Below are 26,432 nucleotides of genomic sequence, written 5' to 3'. Positions count from 1 at the left end.
AGGAAGCACAAGCTGGAATCAAGATTGCCGGGAGAAATATCAATAATCTCAGATGTGCAGATGACACCACTCTTATGGCAGAAAGTGAAGAAGAACTAAAGAGCCTCTTGATGAAAGTGAAAGAGGAGAGTGAAAAAATTGGCTTAAAGCTCAACATTCAGAAAACTAAGATCATGGCATCCAGTCCCATCACTTTATGGGAAATAGATGGGGAAACAGTGGCTGACTTTATTTTTTTGAGCTCCAAAATCACTGCAGATGGTGAATGCAGCCATGAAATTAAAAGATGCTTACTCCTTGGAAAGACAGTTATGACCAACCTAGACAGCATATTAAAAAGCAGAGACATTACTTTGCCAACAAAGGTCCGTCTAGTCAAGGCTATGGTTTTTCCAGTAGTCATGTATGGATGGGAGAGTTGGACTATAAAGAAAGCTGAGTGCCGAAGAATTGATGCTTCTCAACTGTGGTGTTGGAGAAGACTCTTGAGAGTGCCTTGGACTGCAAGGAGATCCAACCAGTCCATCCTAAAGGAGATCAGTCCTGGGTGTTCATTGGAAGGACTGATGTTGAAGCTGAAAACTCCAGCACTTTGGCCACCTGATGAGAAGAGCTGACTCATCTGAAAAGACCCTGATGCTGGGAAAGACTGAGGGCAGGAGGAGAAGGGGATGACAGAGGATGAAATGGTTGGATGGCATCACTGACTCAATGGACATGTTTAGGTAAACTCCGGGAGTTGGTGATGGACAGGGAAGCCTGGCATGCTGCAGTTCATGGGGTCGCAAAGAGTCGGACACGACTGAGTGACTGAACTGAACTATATAGACATGTAAAGATTTCTTACAGTCCAAAACAACATATGTCAGAACAATAAGAATATTTTGGAGATGATCCTATTAAAATTTAAAAAAGAAGAGAGAGGAGGGGATAAAGTGAGGGACAGAGGTAAACAAAAGATAGATAAACTTGGACCTGGAAAGATATTTATTATGTTCTTAATAGTAGTTACCTCTGGGAGCAAAACAAAACTATGTTTTTTCTATCTCATTTTATAATAATGAGCATATATTCATATATTCTGCTTGAGTAACCAGAGGACAGCACTATAATTAATAGAAAAAAAATAAAGTCAATATATGGAATTAGTTTGGAAAGGAAGATAAATGTAAGAAAATCCTACATGAAATGGGTAAGTAGACTAATATGAAAATGATATACTTGTAACAGTGTAACAGTGTGTAAAAAAATAGTGAAAATCAGGAAAGTATACATCTTTGTAGAATTCTACATTGTCTGCTTTGTGTCTATATTTACTAAATATAAATAATCAAATTACATGAAATAAAACCAAAGAAGCAAATATGGATATATACAAAGAAAATGTGCTTCTTGTCTTACAGCTGGTAAGACTTTAAGGCCAACATGGACAGTATTTGTACAACCTTTCTACACCCTCAAAAATTCCATGGACAGAGGAGTCTGTCCAGTGGAGCTACAGTCCATGGGATCACAAAACAACAAACAATCTATACCCTATTTCTCACTAAAATAAGCATGAGATTAAATCTACAAAAAGGGGAAAAAATGACATCTGACCTTGTGTCTAAATGAAGAAAACATGTAAACAACCCATCCGGTTGTAACCAATTTAATAATAGCATAAAATAATAATAGCATAAAACATAGTAGCATACTATGTTTTAAATACTTAGCAAGTGAAGAAAGGAAACTCACTAAGCTCTGTGATAAGTTTAAGATTCTGCTGCCGAATATTTTCAAATTCTTGTTGCTTCTTCCGCATATGTTCTTCAGTTACTGCACAGCGATCACATAATCCTGCTCTTAATCTATGAAACAAAAACAAAGTATTTTTACAATAGAACTAAAATGTTCTTATCAAAAAATAAACATAAAAAATATGTGAGGTGATGGATGTATTAATTTACCGAAGGAAATGGCACCCCACTCCAGTACTCTTGCCTGGAAAATCCCATGGACGGAGGAGCCTGGTAGGCTGCAGTCCATGGGGTCGCTGGGAGTCGGACACGACTGAGCGACTTCACTTTCACTTTTCCCTTTCATGCATTGGAGAAGGAAATAGCAACCCACTCCAGTGTTCTTGCCTGGAGAATCCCAGGGATGGCGGAGCCTGGTGGGCTGCCGTCTGTGGGGTCGCACAGAGTCGGACACGACTGAAGCGACTTAGCAGCAGCAGCAGCAGGGATCCTTTCACAATGTATACATTTATCAAATCACCATGATAAACATTTAAAAACTATTTATCAATTATGCCTCAATTAAACTGAAATAAAAAACATTTTTCAACTACTAAAAGATACTGCTCCATATATTAATTTCAGGATTTTTATACTTTAGGAATAATTAAAGAATTGACTTGGAAAATACAGAGAAAATTAATTAGTTATAATGCCTTTCACATATTCCCATATAGGCTGAAATCATGCTATATCATTTTCTACAGGCTGCAATTCTGAGTGCAATTCTATAAAAATCTGCTAATTTTAAACTCTATTCGAGGGGAACTTATTTATTGAAAAAACTGACCTTGTTTTTTAATTTATTAGACCCAAAAATTGCACCCAGTCCAGTACCAATGGACTGGATGCAAACTTGCATCTGCTTTGCCCAGCATAGCATATCACACATAGTGAGTGTTCAACAACTTTTTTAGTTGAATGAATACTAAGGGTCAAAGAATACAAAGTTTAAAAAAAAGTTATGTTCTTTCAGTTTTAAAAAGATTCCAGGAAGCAACCTAGATTTCCATTAGCAGACGAATGGATAAGAAACCTGTGGTACATATACACAATGGAGTATACTCAGCCATTAAAAAGAATACATTTGAATCAGTTCTAATGAGGTGGATGAAACTGGAGCCTATTATACAGAGTGAAGTAAGCCAGAAAGAAAACCACCAATACAGTATACTAACGCATATATATGGAATTTAGAAAGATGGTAACGATAACCCTGTATGCGAGACAGCAGAAGAGACACAGATGTATAGAACAGTCTTTTGGACTCTGTGGGAGAGGACGAGGGTGGGATGATTTGGGAGAATGGCATTGAAACATGTATATTATCATATGTGAAGCAAATCACCAGTCCAGGTTCGATGCATGATACAGGGGATGCTCGGGGCTGGTGCACTGGGATGACCCAGAGGGACGCGGTGGGGAGGGAGGTGGGAGGGGGATTCAGGATAGGGAACACGTGTACCCCAGGGTGGATTCATGTCAATGTATGGCAAAACCAATACAATATTGTAAAGTAATTAGCCTCCAATTAAAATAAATAAATTTATATTAAAAATAAATAAATAATAAAAGAATCCAATGTTAGATTACAAAATAGATTTTAGTAATTATTTTGAGGGCTGAAGGGAAGAGGGAATACATACATGAAAGGGGTGGGTGATGAAAAGAAAGGTGTTTTCCAAAATGTTACTAATAGTTATCTCATAAGTACCAATAATACAGAAGATTTTCTTCTTAGTATTTTGCTTATTTTTCAAAATTTCTCTAATTTTATTATTTATATAACCAGGAAAAAATATGGTTGAAAAAAAAGACACACATTCCACTTTAGGAATTTAGCAAATATAAATTCTACATAATAATTTTAACTCAATAACTTAGTAAGATACTAAATATACATAAATGTCTATGGAAGTAATAGCATTGTAGGACATGCCATGAATTTTAAAACAAGGAGATAAAAACATGAAAACTAGACAACTGAAACAAAAAGAACCTAGAGATTTTTATGTAAAAGTAAAACTCATATCAACAAGTATTGATATGGATATAAAAAATAAAGATTAGACATCATAGGTTGCATTAATAGGACTAAAATGTCTAGAACAAAGGATAAAGAACTGAGCGTCATGGTTTAATTGGAGTAGATTCTAGAGACAGGAATTAGGACAATTAAGATCTAAGAAAAGATGACAAAGTGAACATCTGCATCTATTATGGCTCTCTCCCCAAATCCCACTACACACACAGACACACACACACACATATATATTTTTAAAGACATAAGACAATGAAGACGGAAAATGGGAAAGAAAGCAAACAAACAAATTGAAAGCAATGAGCTGGTAGACAAATAGAAACTAAAAAAAATACTTCACATTTCATATTTCTCTTTCAACATCTATTCAAATTAATAGCTTGGGCTTCATGCAATAACATTCAAATAGTTCTGATTACAGGTAAATAATTTATTCACTCTAAACTATTAAACTCTAGAACTATTAAATCTAGAGGCCAAAAAGAGCACTGGCATTGAAAGGTCACCAAAAAACACTGAAGGAGCTAAGTGGCATTAATCAATTCTAACAAAGTATTTTTTAAACATTACCCTACCATTTTCCTTATTGTTTCCAAGAATTCAACTCTGATATATTAAAATGTCATAAGATATCATGGAACACCACCTCTTGAAACCCTTAGTTTCCAAGCTTAAAAATGTCACTGGTATAGGCAGTTATAAAATGAAGCAATATTCCCCGGCTTGTTTATTACTTCTAGTTTTCTCCAGTTTACTGCCACTTTTAATATTAAAGTATCTGTAAAGAGTCAACTCCTGATCGTTCACTGATCCTAGCTTAAATTTAAATGGATGTGAGAAAATAGGATAGTTCCTATTTCTATCAGTAGGATTCCACTTCTTTCCTCTTGCCTACCTTTTACTGCTGCTTCAGAGAAAGAAAAAACAGCCTCAATTTCACAGAAGAATGCAATTTCAGTAGCTATAAGCAGGTGAAAAGGGAAAGAAGAGTAATTCTACTTTTAACGGCCGAAAAGCATTAGGCATTCTGAGTTATATTCCAGCTTGTTCATAGAGATGAAGAAATAAAAGCGTTCACTTTGCAGTAAAACTTACCATATAAACAAGTATGTTCAATTGTTTTCTATACCCTAAAAAGACTTCCTCAGATTTATTCATTTCATTCAAAAGGGTTTCACTAAACACCTATAATGAGTACTGTCTGTGCTAAAATACAACAGTGACCAAGATAATGTCACTTCTTTTAAAGAAGGGCTTACAGTCCACTAGAAACAGACAGACAATAGTAAGTATTTAAAATAAAGCATGACTAGGTGGCACAGAGGTAAAGAATCCACCTGTCAATGCAAGAGATGCAAGAGATGTGGGTTCGATTCCTAGGTCAGGATGACCCCCTGGCGCAGGAAATGGCAACATACTCCAGTATTCTTGCCTAGAAAACCACAGGAGCCCGGTGGGCTACGGTTCATGGTGTCACACTGAATTGGACACGACTGAGCACACACACGCATACATAGGATTCACATTAAAGTGGAAATACAGGATACTATGAAAGCACTGCTACTGCTACTGCTGCTAAGTCGCTTCAGTCGTGTCCAACTCTGTGCGACCCCATGTACTGCAGCCTACCAGGCTCCTCTGTCCATGGGATTTTCCAAGCAAGAGTCCTGGAGTGGGTTGCCATGAAAGCACACAGCAGAACTAAACCTAGTCTAGGAAGTCAGGGAAGGTCTCCTGAGGAATACATTTAAATTCAAATCTATGAGTAAGAAGACTTAGCAAGACAAAAGAAGACATTTGGTTCAGTATTTGAAAACTAGCGAACCACAAATCCTCTGATTATAAGTACCGATTTTCCCTTTTAACAACAGTTGAAACATGCGTTTCCTATGACTGCCAAAAGAGCTTTTAAAGATATTAAAATCTATCAGACAACCATGGTTTAACTGCTTAGTTCAGATTTTTAAAAAAATATCTTCTATCTACTTCTTTAGCACAGTGACTGTTCCTTAGATTAAGGGAAATACTTTGCTTCCTTGAAGGAAAGTCTATAAATGTAATATAATAACAGTAGTAGTAAAACACAAACAAGCAAGCCACATTAAATTAGAACATTTTATTATCTAATTTATCTTTATTGTATTAATTCCTTTCATCTAAACATCTCTTGCTGTTTTCACAATATTAGGCTAAGAAGTAAGAATCACTTCATCTTATGAAGAGTAAACAGCAAGTTGCAGAATTACCATTAAGAAATTTTAATGAAATACATGTTATTTTTTAAAGGTCTCAGAAAAACTTGCTCTAGACTATCATTCATTCTTACATATGACATAAAATTAAAGTAAAATTTTAAGTAAGTAGAACTTTACTAAATGGTACCTACTTTGACATTTAAAAGTAGCATTTAGTTAGTAGCAATTTAAAAGGAAAATAACCAAAAACAAACCAACCTTCCAATAAAACAAGACTATGATAACAGGCAATATTGAAGACTTAATATTTCAGAGTACTTGTTTTAGTAACTTGATATCAAACACAAATACTCTGAGATAATCAGTTAAGTTGTGATTTATTTATACAACATTGATAAAATTAAGACAACACATATCAAACAGTAGAAATTGAGAAGTTTGGGGATCAAATTTAACCTAATTATTCATTAGCTACGTGATCTTGGGAAAGTTTAACTCTTTTTCAGTATTGCTTCCTCATTTGTAAAACTGATTTATCATCTACCTCACAGGGTGAAGGTGAAGATCAAGTGCTGGATACCTGGGTATAACGTGAGCCCTCAAACCTATCAGATCCTACATTAAAAAAATAATGGTCAGATCTAGATCATTCTCAGTTTCATTAAATGAAGCTTCATAAAATGAGGGACAAACCTAAAAATAATCCCAGAAGGAAATTTTAGAGTTGAAGAAAGGAGAGAAAAAGCATGTGAATAAAGGAATGAGCTACCCTCCTTGTCCCACCCCCAAATTAACACAACGTAGTGAATTATAGGTTCACCTGCCTAAAAATGTAATGGTGATCAGAATGAAAGGCAACAAGAACATTTAGGAATAAGAAACAGTGGAGAAGTGTAACACCCACATGAAATCAGTTACCACAGCCAATAAACAGAAAAGAATCATTTTTAAAAACTGCAGAATAAAAATGGTAATTTTAACAATTAAATGTATTCACCAAATAAAGGAGAGTAATGTAGAAAATACTTCTCTGGGAAAGGGGCACTCATCCACTGTCATTTCTTCTCAGAATGAGCCCAGAGAAGAACAACTGGCTTAAGAAAAGAAGCACAAGATGCAAAGAATAACAAAGAAGCAAACACTTTAAACCATAAAGTGAAGAAATGTTCTGAATATGTTACAAAGGAATATCTTCAAAAGCTAAAATGAAAGACAACCATAGCTTGGGGATGAAATGGAGAGCCAACTGTATTAAGCCAATTCATGCAAAACATAATGAAAACTTTGTCTTGTGATTTTTTCTACAGTGTACTAACCTTGAGTCCTAAGCAATTTGTGAATGATCAACTAAACAGAAAGAGTGCTGGAAATAAATACAATCAGTCTTCGAGTGTGGCAACCACGAAAACATATCTCCTATTATAGGAAGTAAAATCACTGGCTCCAACTGTTGTGCTCTGAAATCCTTCACCTGTTCAGACAGGTGAGCACACCAAGCATCTCAGTCAGAAGCCAGCCAATGAATGAGCAGAGCAGAACCCCCCACTGGCCTTGTCAAACCTTTTCTAAAATACAATGCAGCCTAAGACCTTCCTTTTTCCCTTTTTTTTCAAAAGGGTTAGATATATGGATATTTGACAGGTCCAATATGCTACTGGAGATCAGTGGAGAAATAACTGCAGAAAGAATGAAGGGATGGAGCCAAAGCAAACACAATACCCAGCTGTGGATGTGACTGGTGATAGAAGCAAGGTCCGATGCTGTAAAGAGCAATATTGCATAGGAACCTGGAATGTCACGTCCATGAATCAAGGCAAATTGGAAGTGCTCAAACAAGAAATGGCAAGAGTGAATGTCAACATTCTAGGAATCAGCGAACTCAAATGGACTGGAATGGGTGAATTTAACTCAGATGACCATTATATCTACTACTGCGGGCAGGAATCCCTCAGAAGAAATGGAGTGGCCATCATGGTCAACAAAAGAGTCCGAAATGCAGTACTTGGATGCAATCTCAAAAACGACAGAATGATCTCTGTTCGTTTCCAAGGCAAACCATTCAATATCACAGTAATCCAAGTCTATGCCCCAACCAGTAACGCTGAAGAAGCTGAAGTTGAACGGTTCTATGAAGACCTACAAGACCTTTTAGAACTAACACCCAAAAAAGATGTCCTTTTCATTATAGGGGACTGGAATGCAAAAGTAGGAAGTCAAGAAACACCTGGGGTAACAGGCAAATTTGGCCTTGGAATACGAAATGAAGCAGGGCAAAGACTAATAGAGTTTTGCCAAGAAAATGCACTGGTCATAACAAACACCCTCTTCCAACAACACAAGAGAAGACTCTATACATGGACATCACCAGATGGTCAACACCGAAATCAGACTGATTATATTTTTGCAGCCAAAGATGGAGAAGCTCTATACAGTCAGCAAAAACAAGACCAGGAGCTGACTGTGTCTCAGACCATGAACTCCTTATTGCCAAATTCAGACTTAAATTGAAGCAAGTAGGGAAAACTACTAGACTGTTCAGATATGACCTAAATCAAATCCCTTATGATTATACAGTGGAAGTGAGAAACAGATTTAAGGGCCTAGATCTGATAGATAGAGTGCCTGATGAACTATGGAATGAGGTTCGTGACATTGTACAGGAGACAGGGATCAAGACCATTCCCAAAGAAAAGAAATGCAAAAAAGCAAAATGGCTGTCTGGGGAGGCCTTACAAATAGCTGTGAAAAGAAGAGAAGTGAAAAGCAAAGGAGAAAAGGAAAGATATAAACATCTGAATGCAGAGTTCCAAAGAATAGCAAGAAGAGATAAGAAAGCCTTCTTCAGCGATCAATGCAAAGAAATAGAGGAAAACAACAGAATGGGAAAGACTAGGGATCTCTTCAAGAAAATCAGAGATACCAAAGGAACATTTCATGCAAAGATGAGCTCGATAAAGGACAGAAATGGTATGGACCTAACAGAAGCAGAAGATATTAAGAAGAGATGGCAAGAATACACAGAAGTACTGTACAAAAAAGATCTTCACGACCCAGATAATCACGATGGTGTGATCACTGACCTAGAGCCAGACATCCTGGAATGTGAAGTCAAGTGGGCCTTAGAAAGCATCACTACGAACAAAGCTAGTGGAGGTGATGGAATTCCAGTTGAACTATTCCAAATCCTGAAAGATGATGCTGTGAAAGTGCTGCACTCAATATGCCAGCAAATTTGGAAAACTCAGCAGTGGCCACAAGACTGGAAGAAATCAGTTTTCATTCCAATCCCAAAGAAAGGCAATGCCAAAGAATGCTCAAACTACTGCACAATTGCACTCATCTCACACGCTAGTAAAGTAATGCTCAAAATTCTCCAAGCCAGGCTTCAGCAATACGTGAACCGTGAACTTCCAGATGTTCAAGCTGGTTTTAGAAAAGGCAGAGGAACCAGAGATCAAATTGCCAACATCTGCTGGATCATGGAAAAAGCAAGAGAGTTCCAGGAAAACATCTATTTCTGCTTTATTGACTATGCCAAAACCCTTGACTGTGTGGATCACAATAAACTGTGGAAAATTCTGAAAGAGATGGGAATACCAGACCACTTGACCTGCCTCTTGAGAAATTTGTATGCAGGTCAGGAAGCAACAGTTAGAACTGGACAGGGAACAACAGACTGGTTCCAAATAGGAAAAGGAGTTCGTCAAGGCTGTATATTGTCACCCTGTTTATTTAACTTATATGCAGAGTACATCATGAGAAACACTGGACTGGAAGAAACACAAGCTGGACTCAAGATTGCCGGGAGAAATCTCAATAACCTCAGATATGCAGATGACACCACCCTTATGGCAGAAAGTGAAGAGGAACTCAAAAGCCTCTTGATGAAAGTGAAAGTGGAGAGTGAAAAAGTTGGCTTAAAGCTCAACATTCAGAAAACGAAGATCATGGCATCCGGTCCCATCACTTCATGGGAAATAGATGGGGAAACAGTGGAAACAGTGTCAGACTTTATTTTTGGGAGCTCCAAAATCACTGCAGATGGTGATTGTAGCCATGAAATTAAAAGACGCTTACTCCTTGGAAGGAAAGTTATGACCAACCTAGACAGCATATTCAAAAGCAGAGACATTACTTTGCCAACAAAGGTTTGTCTAGTCAAGGCTATGGTTTTTCCTGTGGTCACGTATGGATGTGAGCATTGGACTGTGAAGAAGGCTGATCGCGAAGAAATGATGCTTTTGAACTGTGGTGTTGGAGAAGACTCTTGGGAGTCCCTTGGACTGCAAGGAGATCCAACCAGTCCATCCTGCAGGAGATCAGCCCTGGGATTTCTTTGGAAGGAATGACACTAAAGCTGCAACTCCAGTACTTTGACTACCTCATGCGAAGAGTTGACTCATTGGAAAAGACTCTGATGCTGGGAGGGATTGGGGGCGGGAGAAGGGGACAAGAGAGGATGAGATGGTTGGATGGCATCACTGACTCGATGGACGTGAGTCTGAGTGAGCTCCAGGAGTTGGTGATGGACAGGGAGGCCTGGCGTGCTGCGATTCATGGGGTCGCAAAGAGTCGGACACGACTGAGCGACTGATCTAATCTGATCTGGTATACCTAGAGGGATGGTATTATTCCAAGTCCCTAGAGCAACACCTAGAATGTGGTACAGGGCTCAACTATTTATTGTTAAATTTAATTAAGGCTACAGTGTGAAATTAGAATTCAAATTCATATCTCTGATTCTAAAGCATATGGAGTTTTATATATTCCAGAACAGGCTGCTTATTCCAGTAAGTGTACATCCACAGAAATAGTAGTCGTAGATGACAGAGTATTCAACTTTAGTTTGCATGCATACGAAATATTAGATTATTCCACCAGTAAAGGCACAGCAGCAAAATCAAACCACCAGCCCTCTTGTAACATACACAGAAATGATAATAAAGGAAAAACATTAACTATAAATAAAGCAAGAAGAGACATGGTTTTTTGTACGTAGTTCAAGGTCCTAAATAGCACTTACAGTTCAGACAAGGGAAAACAGCAAAATCTCAAAGTCTTTTCTAATGTAGTGTTAACTTCATAGAAGTGGGAAAAAAGAAAGTTGATAGGTGGAGGTGAAATAGCAGTATCTTGGGAATTCTCAGTAAAAAGAATCCCTAGAATGCCTGAAAGTGGAGAAATATGCAAAGAAGAAAAGAGAATGGCAGGACAGGAGTTAGATAGGAATGGAACTGTAAAGCAGTTGCCACTTATTCAGAAGTAAAAATGGAATTAAAGCATCAAATGCATTAGAACACTGCTACCCTTGAGCTTGTCCTACATCAAACACCAGATAAAGAAACGTCATTTAAAGGATAAACAGATGTGGTTGCTGTAATTAATGAAAAAACAAATCTGTAAGAGAATATCCTTAATTTCATAAGCTATTTATCCAAAGTTGACCTAAAGTTGGAAAAAAGATCACTTTAATTAAGCCTCAGAACTGATTACAAATGAACACCAATGTATATTCTCTATTAAGAGGGAAATCACCTCTTACTCAAGAGGACCCTAAGAACCAGACTCACCGATCTTCTAACACTTTAATGGTTTCATGAAGGACTTTCTGTTGCTCTCTCAGCTGTTGATTTTTGGTGAAGAATTCTTCTAGTCTTTGTGCATCTCTGAAAGTCAAGCAGTAAGTTGTTTTTTTCCTTTTTAAGGGAAAAACACTCTTAACAAGACTATTCTGTCATTTAGAACTCCAAAGCATGATCTCACGACTTACATATTATGAATCTGTTGTATCAAAACAAACACAAAAGGTGAGATTTGAATATTTTGTTAATCTGAGATCAAATTATACTAGAATTTGCTCTGCAGTATTTTTATGTTCTATAGAAGTATCTTCCTAAGCACCAGATATTCATTACACAATGCTGGATGGAACACAGAGTGAATTCTGATGCCACCACTGACTCAACATAGTCAAAACTGCTATTAAACTGTACACTTACTGGTTATTTTTATTATTTCACATACATTTATCAATATAAATAGCAGGTAACTCTACTCACATTGCTTCTATTCCAACTATGAGGAATCGATACTTTGTGTTTTTACGAAGTTTTGTGTTGCTTAAACTTTTACCTGGTATCACTTTTAAGCCAGGGTCTACTGTGAAGTAGATGCAAACCAACCCTATTCTGATGCCTCCTAGGTTTGAATCTCAGCTGCCAGGTACCATCTGTGTGACCTGGTGCAAGTAACCTAAACTCTCTGTACCCCCAAAAATGTGGATACATTAGTATCTACCTCATAAGGCATCTGCAAGGACGAAGTAAGTACTAATGAATATAAAGCATGCAGAACAGTGCTGGCAAATAGTAAACTCTATTTAAGTATTTACCATTTTGATTATGGTCAGGAAAAAACAAAGACATCTAAAATTTTCTTCTAGTAGACTATCTAGTTATTTTCCAAGGCTGTGCCATATTTTACCCCTCTGTCATTACATTTCAGAAAACAAAAAACCACATATATAAAATATGCATTTATTTTATGAAAACCCATTAGAAACTGAATTGGGATTCTCTGTGTGATGTGGAAGCTGAAAATACAAGATAATGGAGTGGTTCAAACACCTTCCCCAAGATCTCTCAAGGGTCAAAAATATCAAATCAAATAAAGGTGACAAAAAAGGAGATGTCCATATGATGGTATCGAAATTGCTAATGAATGTAGTATGAGCAAAAAACAGATGAGCAAAACAACTAAGTCAAAATGTCAGATACCAATGAGGGTATGTCTTAAATATTGGTTGAATATTTGATATTGAATGACAAACCAATACATCTGAGAGTGGTCTCCTGCTATACAACAAACACTGTTCTGGTAGCATATGTATAGATAATAAATTTTGGAAGTAACAGATAGCTGAAACTAGTAATCAAAAAACTTCCAATACTTCTTGAAAGTATATTTAATTCAGAAGCACCACTAGGTTTTCACTGATCCTATTTTGGAAGCCGTCAACAAAAATTCAACAGTCAACATTTCTACATGTATCATTTTGTAAATGATTTTGTGTAAAAGAGAAGCATTAGCTATGTACAGAGACAACTTAACATCAGAACACAGGCCTAAAGCAATTACATGATAGATAAATATACTATAGTTATTGATTTCTTTTCTAACTGCTTCTTCTAGGTGGGAATTCCTAAGGACTGAGATATTTTACAAATAAAGCTGTTCTAACAATATGGAGACCAGAGATCTTGTTACTGTACCATGGAGGTCTATTGTAAAATATACTTGGACAGGGGGGTTAAATCCAAGTTCCTGATCCCACAAAGAAATGACCTAGCCTTCTGAAAAATGAAGCATCCTTTTACTTCTCTGATAACTCAGAGGGATTTACTTACTTACCCGTGCTTCCAAAATGTGTAACCCCAAGTTACCTAAGGTAGGCAAGGCACAGAGTAATCACAATATATATTAAAAGGCTGCTAAGAAGATCAAATGACTGTGAACCATACAGTGAAGTAAAGCATAGATTTAGAAATGTTATAGGTGACTTTTAAGAAAGTAATATTCAACAGTCATTTACAAATTTAAGGTTTCTCATGTGGTTGTTTGGTTAGACACGTGGAAAAATACCTCTTGTATAAAAAATATATCCTAACTAATAAGATACACATCCTGAAATTTAAATGTTTAAAATGACATCTTTAAGGTAGGAACATGTTGACTTTCAACATGCAAAGTATTTAAAAGTGCCACTAATCAAGAAGAATCATAAAATTATTTTTAAAAAAAACTTTTAAAAATTTATGATTTCATATTTCTGTATGTAAGTCATCTTCCAAACATCACTTTCTAGTTGTAATGGAAAACTTCACAATTTCCAATTTCAGATTATAATAGAAAAAATAGTGAGGCATGTTTTGATGAGCGGTTGGTAACTCTAGCTTCTGGTTAAAGCCTTGGAAGATTCAGGAATATGAAAGAAATGAGACCTACTGGTATATATATTGTAAAGCAAGTACAATATTATTAATCACAATGATGTTAAATTTTGTCATGAATAATAATATTCCACTACGCCATCTGTTTCAGATTTCTGAATGTAGACGTTCTAAAAAACCAGGAGTAAAATCTGCTCCTGACTTAGAAAATCAGATCTGATTCTGGGGTTAATAATCAAAACAATTCAGGGGAACTGCTGGGAATTTCAAACTAGTTAAAAGGGGTCTCAGAATATCCATTTAGTTTCCATTTCTTATGAGTTAGAAATCCCACAATTATTCTGCTCCCCATCTTGTAGTATCTTAAATTCCAGGTATTAACCATAGGTGAGAAAAAAAATGCCATTAACAGATCAAAATGATATATAGATCAGTTTCCATCTTAATAAGTATAAGGAAAAAGATTATATATATATATTAAAATTATATTAAAATATAAATATATTAAAATAATACCTAAGGCTATACTCTTATTACTTATAATTATTGATAAATTATTATTATTTTTCCTTTAGAATTTTGGGAGAAGGCAGTGGCAACCCACTCCAGTACTCTTGCCTGGAAACTCCCATGGACGGAGGAGCCTGGTAGGCTGTAGTCCATGGGGTCGCTAAGAGTCGGACACGACTGAGCGACTTCCCTTTCACTTTTCACTTTCATGCACTGGAGAAGGAAATGGCAACCCACTCCAGTGTTCTTGCCTGGAGAATCCCAGGGACGGGGGAGCCTCGTGGGCTGCCGTCTATGGGGTTGCACAGAGTCGAACACGACTGAAGCGACTTAGCAGCACCAGCAGCAGCATACAAGGTCCACACTAAGTAGGTCAAATAGGACATCAATATCAGTCACCTTATAAATAAGACACCAGTATTATATATACTGATACTTACAAAATTCGTTCCTTTTTCAGTTTGGTTACTTTCACTTGTAAACCTGAAAAAGAATAAAAAACCCACAGTATTTTATTTATACATTTTATTATTTCTAAAGCAGTTAATCTAAGTTTCTTTATGACTCTAATACAACACTATTAAATCACTTGAGTCTGGCCTCTGAACAATGAGCCAAGTCCCATTAGTTTGAAGAATATACTTCCCTTATTCGCACCCTTAAGTCACAAAATATCTGCAACATTGTTGCTCCGAGTCTATTGTATGACAGCCAAATAGAATGAAATTTTCTCCACCTAAAGTTACTTCCTAATAGCATGAGCAAGCATATAATTAGATGTTCATTATGAATGAAGGTTTATGTTCTGGCATAGCCTATGTATTTTGCTAACAGCAATACTGCTTATATAGACTCAAATCTTCTGGGATTAAAACAGATTGTGTCAGGAAGTCCTGGACTAGGAACACAACTGCTGACAAGGTATTTAACAAAAGGCACTACTGTATCTAGTTCAAGATATGTATTACATGTGTTATATGTATTTTTAATTTTGAGTCAGATAACAAAATATAAAACTACTCCCTATGCTACTGTGCTGTGCTCAGTCGTATCTTTGCCATCTCATGGACTGTAGCCTGCCAGGCTCCTCTGTCCATGGGACTTTCCAGGCAAGAGACTGGAGCGGGTTGCCATTTCCTACTCCAGGGGATCTTCCTGACCCAGGGATGGAACCATGTCTCTTGCGTCTCCTGCACTGCAGGTGGATTCTTTACCACTGAGCCACACAGGAAGCCCATACAAGATGTTATTACCACTGGGGTAAACTGGGTAAAGGGTATACATACAGTGTGAATCTATAATAAGTTCAAAACAAAGAAAATTTATGGAAAAGTATTGAGAGAGTTGGAACACTGTGAAAATGTAAAGCATTATAATAAAAGGAAAAATTTTTTAATGTTAAAAATAAAAACTGGTATGATCTTTTGATTTTCAAAAAGTCTTTTCCATCTGTCAAGTTAGTTCCCTAGCTGGGGAAGATTTCTTCTTTTTCAGGTGATGATGACTACTCAGAAGACCTTTAAAGTACTTAGTAAAGCATTAACTCATTTTTGAAGAATTAAGAAAAGAACTTGTGACCCCACTAGGCCAAAGACTAGAGTCAGCAGTTTTCCACTTTCTTCTACCCTCCCCAAAGTGTGTGAAAATTTAATTTTGGCTGACTTCTAAAACTCAGGTCTGCCTTTAGAAGTGAAAAGTAGCACCCAAGATGAAATGGATTATTGCTATGAACCATTTTATGAAAAGGAACAATGAGATAGAAAATCCTAAAAAACTTCAAAAGAAAATTCTTGGGAAACATGGAAAGACTACTCTTTTATCTTATAAGCGTTCAACACCTGCAAGGCATTTGTTCTGTCATGCAGACCAGCCCTGAAGCAGGTTTATGTTTGTATGTGTGTGTATGTGTGTTTAAATTTTAGCATTTGCTATTCATCAAGTCAATTAGGCATCCACAATTAGAACCCCTATAAAGTGTGCTTTAATCCTGCTCCACACCCATCGGAAGGAATGAGGCTATACGACAAGGCAGCTCCTGTATGAACAGGCAGTCTGTTCAAAAAAGTATTTGGGATTGTTAACACTGGAAACCTGAGACACCTAATGAGAAAACAGTGCTCAAAAGACCAAAAGCACTGTACACCCAACACCCACGTGTATATGAATTTTGGACAAAATGAAACAATTAAGGGCCCACACGTGTACTCACATACCAGAAGAAACAAATTTAAGAATTCAGAAATAAGGCAAGAACTCAACTTGTCATAAACAAAATCATTGCTATGTTAATTTATACTCATTTTCATTTGCTACTGAGAACAAACCATTTATGTATATACTGTCACTGTAAAAAAAAGTATTTACGGTTTTGAATGATAAATTGTAAGTCTAATAATATTTTTCTTGACAAATGGTGGCTTTACATATGGCTTAAATAATTAAACTTCTACCAAAAACATTACTATTTCGATAACTGCCTAATCAATTTCAACTCCAAAGTAAAGACATTTGTCTTATAAAATGCAGCTACTTTTAGGGTGTGTTTAGTTTACTTTTAAGATTTAATTATATCAAAATGGGTAAATTAATTTTTTGCAGATTTTATTGAATTTATGTTAATACAAATGGAAAATAATACATGTGACAGTTAATGACAGTATTCTTTTTTAAACTGAATTATAGTTGATGTACAATATTATGTTCTTTGTTGTTGTTACATGTGTATAATTAGTGATTCCCAATTTTTAAAGATTATACTCCATTTATAGTTACTATAAAATATTGGCTGTATTTCATGTGTTGTACAATACATACTTGTAGCTTATTTTACACCTAATAGTTTATACCTCTTAATCCCTTATCTTATATTGACCCCCACTTACCTCTCCCCACTGGTAACCACTGATTTGTTCTTTTTATCTGTGGGTCTGCATCTTTTTTTTGTCATATTCACTCATTTGTTTAATTTTTTAGATTCCACATAGAAGTGATACCATATAGTATTTGTCTTCCTCTGTCTGACTTCTCTCACTTGGCATAATACCCTCTAAGCACATCCATGTTACTGCAAATGGCAACGTTTCATTCTTTTCATGGCTGAGCAATATTTCAGTGTGTGTGTGTGTGTGTGTGTGTATTTACACACATCTTTATCCATTCATCTGCTGATGGATACTTACATTGTTTCCATATCTTGGCGATGGTAAATAACACTGCTATGAACACTGGTGTGCATTTACCTTTTCAAATTAGTGTTTTTATTTTCAAATATATACCCAGGAGTGAAATGGCTGGGTCATAGGGTAGTTATACTTTCAGATTTTTGAGACACCTTCATATTGTTTTCCACAGTAGCTGCACTGATTTATATTTCCACTAACAGTGTATGACAGCTCCCTTTTCTCTACGTCCTCACCAACATTTGTTATTTGTGTTCTTTATAAGTCATTCTGACATGTATGTGGTGATGTCTCATTGCCCTTTTGATTTGCACTTTCCTGATGACTAGCTTGTCATAATAATGAACAGGACACTGATGTTATGGACCAAAATTACTTGTCATTCCTTTCATTGCTAATTTGTATAGTCTTAGTATGAATTTTATCTTTTTGGAATTTTTGATGAAACATGGGAAAATAAATGGAGCAATCCAAAAGTGAATCAAGACATATTTATCCTGTCATATTAGAGCCTCCGTACTTTCCGTTTCTTCAAAGGGGTCCAATTCTGTCCTCACAAATCTGCCTCACTTTCTATGAAACTGATTACCATATTTACCAGATACAGAAAATATTATGAGATGTTGATGACAGAATGTAGCATGGACAAAAAACTATTTATTAAAATGGTAGCACTCTGAAAAATATTCTAAATTTCATCTTACAACTTGTGCTCTTAAAATAATAAACCAGATACTGACAGGGATTTTAAAACGTGAAAAAAACCCCCAAAACCCCTGCATTCAAATGAATTCAAATGTATTTAAGTTTGTATGCATATCTAAGAAAAATTATCTAACTCAAGTATTTCACTAATAACTTCCATTTTTTTTAACCTGGACATGAAGTTTTAGAAGTAATGAGTCAATTTTGATTCCTGTATATACTTTAAAACCTGCGAAGTCTGGACAAGTCCATGTTTGATGTCTTTCAAGTGGCCTCTTACACTGGTTTCTCCAAATGGATCCTCTACTTTCAAACAAAAAAATAAAGTATCCTTCAGGCATGTCTTTGATGTAATAGTAAGAGTCACAGGACCTGATTTTACACAGAACGATGTGGAACACACTGACAAGGGACTGTCAAGAGTCTTCCTTTCAGCAAATTTGCCAGGCCCCACCAAAATATTTTTAAATAACATATGTGTGCTTAGTCACTCAGTCGTGTCTGACTTTTTGCGACCCCATGGACAGCAGCCTGCCAGGGTCCTCTGTCCATGGGATTCTCCAGGCAAGAATACTGGAATGGGTTGCCATGCCCTTTTCCAGGGGATCTTCCCAACCCAGGGATCGAACCCAGGTCTCCCACATTGCAGGTGGATTCTTTGCCGTCTGAGCCACCAGGGAAGCCCAAATACTAATTTTTTAAAAATAGTGCTCGATCATTTAAAATCTTTAAGAATCCATAAGTAATCTTGAAATTGGTAAAAGTTGCCTAATATATTAAAATATGCCAGAAGTTATCTTCTCTCAACTCAAACATATATCCAATGTTAGATATGTTTGATATATCATGTATATCAAATGATTCATAAAGCACAGATATTAATAGAGTTTCCTGAAGAATCTGACACACCAAGAAACATGAAGAAATCTAACAAATATTTTATCCCTGTTATGAGCCTAAAAAATAAAACTGTCCCAGTTTTAAATGGGTATGCATAAAAATTCTAAAATGATGATGATTATGTGCCACATGAAAAACAAGCAGTTTGGTTAATAATAACAGCAAAAATAAGTCACACATAAAACAGTATGTACATGGATCACAACAATACAATAAGCTACATACATTTCTCTTAAAACTAGAAAAGAATAGACAATTGTCATTCTTATAAAATGATGCTTTTACAGTATCATCGAAAAATAAAAAATTTAAAGTAAATGAGTAGTAAAGTATTTAGGGTTTCAGAGACAAAAAATTTTGATATTTTCATATCTTATGGAAAATTTTTTTGGCCATGCCACAGGCTTGTGGAATCTTAGTTCCCTGACCAGGGACTAAACCCAGGCCACGGCAGTGAAAGCTCTGAGTCCCAACCACTGGACTGCCAAGGAATTCTCTTATGGGATTTTGAAAACTTATGTTCAAGAAAATGCTCCATTGATGCAGATATAAACTATGCAATTCATTCAGATACCATTTACTAATTTCTTACTACATGCCAAGCACTTTTACCTATGGAAATGCAAGTAGAAAGATGAGTAAGATATGGACTCTGTATGATAAAATTTTAATGATCTTAAAAAGCAGTTATACAACAGAAAGTAATTATTTGAAGGATAAAGAATTTAGCCTTATGCTTGAAGATGGCATAATGCTAATTCTCTATCAAATGTTTAATAAAAACTCAAGTACGTCTGGTCCTATTTAAATCATTTGGAGATACTATGTTTGTTTTACCTCCAGGTCACAAAGAATAAGCTTTTATATAGTGTATTGCTCTTATAATAGTTTAAACTTCAAGTTGTTCCTACAGGTAAACTTGCATGGTGGGGTCACAGTATAATAAACCAAGAGGAAGATAAGGCTGCTCTTCAACAGAAGTTGGGAGATGTTATTATTCCTTTGCAGATTTAAAAGCTCATGGAGCTGATTATATTGTTATTATGTGTAACCAAGACAGACTGTCTTATATTTGGCTTATTTTTGTTATCACTTCGTTATATAATTACACTGTATTAGTATTTTCCTAAGGAGAAATGAATACAATGCTCCCCAAACCCACTGTATCTTCTTCATGGTTATATTGTCAGCAACTGCTATGATTCCCAGTATATAATTCAGTAACTACTCACTGAATGAATAGCAAGTCAGTACTAAAATTCAGAATCCTTCCTCAATGTTTCACAATATATTTTCTGGGGGGAAATAGTGTAGTCAAGTGAAGAGTAGAATTAATGTAAAATACTCATATTTGTCCCTGGACATATGACCACAAGCATAATCACTTTAAAATCAGATCTTTATCATTAACAACAAATTTGAATTTCTAAATTTTTAAATATTTGAAGTCAATACCATGCCTCAGATATAAACAGCTCCTATCAATTGACAGGGAAGAGGCCAACAAGCCAATAATCAGGTATATAAACAGTTCTTAAAAAGAAATGCAAACCACCCTCAAACATAAGCAAAGATGCTTAATTTCACTCATAAGGGAAATATAAATTAAAACTACACTTTTCAGTAGATATGTTAATAAAATACAACATGGAGATATGTTTTCGATACAGATTAGAACAAACTAACTATAAACAGACATTTTAGGTAACTGAGTAAAGCTGAACATGACCACCTAATAGGTATGAGATGACATTAAAGAATTTATTTAGTGTGATAATGGTATTTTCTGGTTAAAAAAGACTCCTGGAATATACTAAAATGTTCATATATGAAATTATGTCAGAAACTTCAAAATAATTGAGTGGAAGAGGGATAAAGATGCAAATGGAATATGGGTAAAGACTGGCCATGTTGGCTGAAGCTGAGTGATGGGTAAGTAGGAGTTCTTTATACAATTTTCTTTACTTCTGTAAGTGGGTAATATTTCCTAAAATTAGTCTTAAAATTCAAATTAAAAAAAAATAGAAAACAACACAAAAGGTAATAAAAAGTGGTTACCTTTAGTGTGTGGGGAGGAGAGGGATAAATTTTTACTGTTTATTTTGTACTTTGACAATTTTAGAAAAAAAGTTTAAATAATAATTAAAAAACACAGTAAAACAACAATAACTCCACTGATACCCGGATTTCTAAATGAACACTAATGTACCTAGACTATATCAGCAATCCTAATATGCTGAAAGAGAGCTCTAAAGGAAACAGATCAGAATAATTTATCAAAGAATGAGCATAACAGAGCAGTAAAGTATGCAAGTGAACTGGAAGATGTATTGAAACTCCAACCTTTCATAATAAAATTAAAGAGTTTTTAATGTTTATCTCAGCCACAAATTTAAAAACTACAATTAATAAATAGTTTCAGTAAAGTTGTACGATACAAAGTCAACACACAAAAATCAGTGGTGTTTCTTTATATTAACAATGAGCAATCTGAAAAGGGAATCAAGAAAATTCCATTTATGGTAGCATCCAATACAAAATTAAGGAATAAGCTTAACTAAGGAGATGAGACTTGTATGATGAAAACTACAAAACATTGCTGGAAGAAATTTTTAAAAGTTAAGACATCTTATGTTCACGGAACAGAAGACAACATTGTTTAGATGTCAACACTACTCAATGTGATCTACAGATACAATGTAATCTGTATTGAAATCCCCATGATATTTTTTGCAGAACTAGAAAAATCTGTCCTAAAATTCTTATGAAATCTCAAGGGACTCCAAATAACCACAACAATCTTGAAAAAGAACAACGTTGGACACCACATATTTCTTGACTTTAAAACAAAATAAAAAGCTACAATAATCAGAACAATGTGGTACTGGCACAAGGACAGACAAATAGACCAATGAGAATAGAGCCCAGAAATAAACTCTTGCAGATATGATGAAATGGTTTTTGAGAAGGGTTCCAAGACCATTCAAAGAGGAAAGGACAGTCTTTTCAACACATGGTGCTGGGCAAGTGAAATTTCACAAGCAAAAGAAGGAAGTTAGACTCTTACATTACACTAAATACAAACTTGAACTCAAATGGATCAAGGACCTAGACATAAAAGCTAAAACGGTAAAACTCTTAAAAGAAAACACAAAGGAAAAGCTTAATGGCAATGGATTTGACAATGATTTCTTGGAACAAAAGAGAAGTATAGGCAACAAATGAAAAAAGTAGATAATTTAGACTCTACCAAAATTTAAAACTTCTATGCATCAAAGGACACAATTGACAGAGTGAAGAAGCAACTCACAGAATGGCAGGAAATACTTGCAAGCATGTATCAGATAAGAGATTAATATCCAAAATATACAAAGAACTTCTACAACTCAACTGCAACAAAAACCAATCTGATAAAAAATAGGCAAAGAATTTGAACAGACATTTCTTCAAATGTACACAAATAGCCAATAAACAGGAGAAGATAATATAGCCAATAAGCACGAAAAAACAACATTACTAATCATTAGGGAAATAAAAAGAGTATGGAGTTTTCTTAAAAAACTAAAAAAAGAGTTACCATATGATCCTGCAATCCAACTCCTGGGCACACATCAGGAGAAAACTAATTTGAAAAGATACATACATCCCAATGTTCATAGCAGCACTATTTACAATACTCAAGATACGGAAGCATCTAGTGTTCACTGACAGATGAATGGTTAAAGAAGATGTGGTACAGATATACAATGGAATATTACTCAGTAATAAAAAAGGAATGAAACAGTGCCATTTGCAGCAACGTGGATGGACCTAGAGAGTATCATATTAAGTGAAATAAGTCAGAGAAAGACAAATATATCACTTATACGTGGAATCTAAAAAAAATGATACAAATACAAAACAGATATAGAGTCAAAGACACAAATACCAACCTTATGGTTACCAAAGGGGATGGATGGGGTGAGTTAAATTAACAGTTCGGGATTAACATATATACATTACTATATATACTATAAACAGGTAAACAACAAGGACCTACTGTGTAGCACAGGTGACTAACATTTTATAATAAACTATAATGGGAAAGAACCTGAAAAAGAATACATATTTACGTATAACTGAATCACTGTGCTGTATACTTAAAACCAACACAATTGTAAATTAAATATACTTCAATTAAAAAAAGAAAAAGCTATGTGACTTACAAAGCACTGTATTAGCAAACCTATGGTGGCAACACATAATCAAGAAATACGTGTAAAACAAAGCATTTCCACACATGGGACAAATGTATTACATTAAAGTCACAGAATTAGATAGGTATACTAAGGTTTAATATCAAACTTGAGATCAGCTTTCATAGTACATTTTCACAATCACATGTAATATTTATATACTTATCCAACCACAACAGCTCAATCGTCTGTATGCTCACTACATTTCATATAAATGTTTTAGTTCTTATTACACTGTAATTATCTGTTCACATGACTTTATCTCTACCAAAATGCAGACTCTCTGAAGGCAAACTGCTATTAATTTTTGGATCACAGGGCCTGGTGGCAAACCCAAGCACTGCGAAACAAATTCTCAAGGTTTGTTGAACTTAAGAAGTGTATAAAAAAATCCTGTAAATAAATTCACAGAAGAAAATTAACTGTAGCGGTTATATAATTTGGCTGAGATCACAGAGCATGTAGATAAATGAAATCAGAATTCAAATCCAGATCTTCAATCAACCATTTCTATGCCCCTTCCACCACACCATACACATTAACACAAGTAACTACAAGTTGTGCAAGAGCTACATCCTATGGTAGTTGTCTGTAGTCAAAAATCAACAACTCAACCATAAATATGAATCCCCCAAAATTAGAACAGTAAAGGTCCCTTAAGAAGGAGATCTTTGAACTGTCACACAGACTAGTTATTACTACTATGTCTCAGCAGAATAATGCTATAGGTATTTAAGAAAAAAATTACCTTGTACTTCCTTATCATGATACTCCTTCAATTTTGTCCAAAGATCCTTGAAATCATTAGATACATCTGCAGAACCAGGGCTTCCACAACTGCTTCCTGAGAGGTTCATCTTGCTTAATACGCTCCACGCTTCTATTGGTCAATGTTTCCTAACCTTTTCTGTTACATTATATACGTCTGAAGTTGCCTTTGGCCAGTTGAAATACCTGAAACAACAGACTACAAGGTAAATGAATTCTACATTTATCTTTATGTAATTTGAAACCAGGATGACTTCAAGCCCAGCCAGCTATACTCAAGTTTTCCTTCTTAACCTATGATCAATCACTTTAGAATTTGAGGTGCAGAAGTTAGGAAAAAAAGGTGATTATGGAGAGAAAAGTCCCAATTTCAGTTATCTGGCCTTAAGTCACGCAAATTTTTTTCAGGTGAATTTTTTCTTATTCTGCCAAAAAAGGAGCAATTACCTACATTGTGTTATATTGAAAGGACTCTTACATAGAGAGGTTTGTAATCATTCATGGTCAGAACCAATTCACCATTCTTAAAGAATTTATTGCTTCTTAAACTTCTGAGCTGATATGGAATACAACATTTTGAACCAAAAAATGGAAAGCATTCTGAAGTATTCTTGACTTAGGCATTCACATCTAGACATACACGCACACTTTAAAAGAGCAAGAAAGATGATTGACATAACACAAGTATCTGAACAGCTTTTTTGTAAGAGAAATCCGTGAGCAAGAAACACAGCAAAGATCTATGGAGACAGAAACAACTAATAATAAAGCAACTAGGGAAAAGTTATTTTGTGCCTCTCAGAGTAAAGGTGAATGATCATTATTTGTGTAACCCCTGAAGGAAGCAAAAGGCTATTAGGAAATTCAAGTGAATTAATAAATATTTTAGTATGTGTTCTTAAACTGAAACCATTAGCTAGTTACTACTAAAAAAAAGTAAATGATTAACAAGTCTACTAAACCTCACATCTTGCTCCTTAGCCAATGCCTTACCATTGCCAACAAGTGCCCAAATAGATTTAAGTGTTTCTTGCTATTTCTTGAGGTCTCTGATGAAGAGGCTAAGATAAGCAATGGCCATTTCCAAAGGGAGCAATATATGTGCAGAGTCACTTGGTAAACTATAAAGCACTAAAGAAATAAAAATACATTTATTAAGGCTTTCCAAAATCGTGACTACACTTTTTAAAGATAGTGAAAACTGAACAAGTACTAGATTTTAGATAATGTTAAGAATTTTTTAATTTTATTGTATATGATAAAAAGAAAGCCCTTTCTTTATCTATTAAAGTGATAAATACTGTGGTCTCTATAGGTAAACTGAAGATTCACTGGGACTTGCATTAAAATACTCCAGCGAAAATAAATAAATGTTGGGTGGACAGATAAATCAAGAAGGGTTGAACTATCACAATTATTGAAGCTGGGCAACCAGATAGGTATATGAAGGTTTCATAATTCTAGTGTTTTTCTAGTGTGTATTATTATTATTTACATAATATACATCATATTAAGTATTATATATATTATTACTATAATATAGTAATGCATTACTATATGATTTATTAATAAAGTTTTTAAAAGTGGGTCCATTGAATTAATACAGCTTTATCTTCAGAGGCCTGTTCTAAAAGATAAAGCAATGGGTCTCTTCTATCATCAATATAAGCCACCATTTATTAAGTGTTCACTATATACCACTGGAGAAGGAAATGGCAACCTACTCCAGTGTTCTTGCCTGGAGAATCCCGGGGACGGGGGAGCCTGGTGGGCTGCCCTCTATGGGGTGGCACTGAGTCGGACACGACTGAAACGACTTAGCAGCAGCAGCAGCATATACCATGGAGTGTGTCATTTTCTATTATCTTTTAATTTAATCGTCAGAGCAACTGCATGAAACAGCCACTATTACTAATTTCATTTTAGAGTTGAGGAAAACAGGCTTAAGAGATGAAATGATTTGCCCAAGGTCACAATATGAGGCTACATCAAGGCTGGAACTCAAGTTGTGATGTCAGTGAACTCCAAAATACTTCTAAGAAGCCAAAAAAAAAAAAAAAAGTAAGTTAATTACTTCTATTAATCAAAAAGTTCAAATCAATATTTGTTACTTTAATGAACAATTTAAAATTGTATATTTTAGTATTAAATGGTTTAAAGCCAATAGTGTAA

At 35.3% G+C, this 26,432-nt stretch overlaps 1 protein-coding gene across 4 annotated transcripts in view; it reads right to left on the bottom strand.

Annotated features, from left to right (window-relative positions):
• The window catches only part of RBBP8 (RB binding protein 8, endonuclease), an 81,775-nt gene that overhangs the window by 36,914 nt on the left and 18,429 nt on the right, over positions 1 to 26,432 (bottom strand). For 3 of the 4 annotated variants that reach the window (XM_006079188.3, XM_006079187.3, XM_006079189.3), the window contains 4 exons: positions 24,241 to 24,446; positions 14,914 to 14,956; positions 11,585 to 11,680; positions 1,738 to 1,850 (listed from right to left, as the gene is read on the bottom strand). In XM_006079188.3, the coding sequence (XP_006079250.1) occupies positions 1,738 to 1,850; positions 11,585 to 11,680; positions 14,914 to 14,956; positions 24,241 to 24,349 (361 nt within the window). In that variant the 5' untranslated portion in view covers positions 24,350 to 24,446. Of the gene's footprint in view, positions 1 to 1,737; positions 1,851 to 11,584; positions 11,681 to 14,913; positions 14,957 to 24,240; positions 24,460 to 26,432 lie in introns of all 4 variants that reach the window. The other variant, XM_025273665.2, reaches the window with a different exon arrangement.

This window comes from Bubalus bubalis, chromosome 22 (assembly GCF_019923935.1).
Source record: "Bubalus bubalis isolate 160015118507 breed Murrah chromosome 22, NDDB_SH_1, whole genome shotgun sequence".
NCBI classification, from domain to species: domain Eukaryota; kingdom Metazoa; phylum Chordata; class Mammalia; order Artiodactyla; family Bovidae; genus Bubalus; species Bubalus bubalis.
This window is presented reverse-complemented; position numbering and strand designations above follow the sequence as displayed.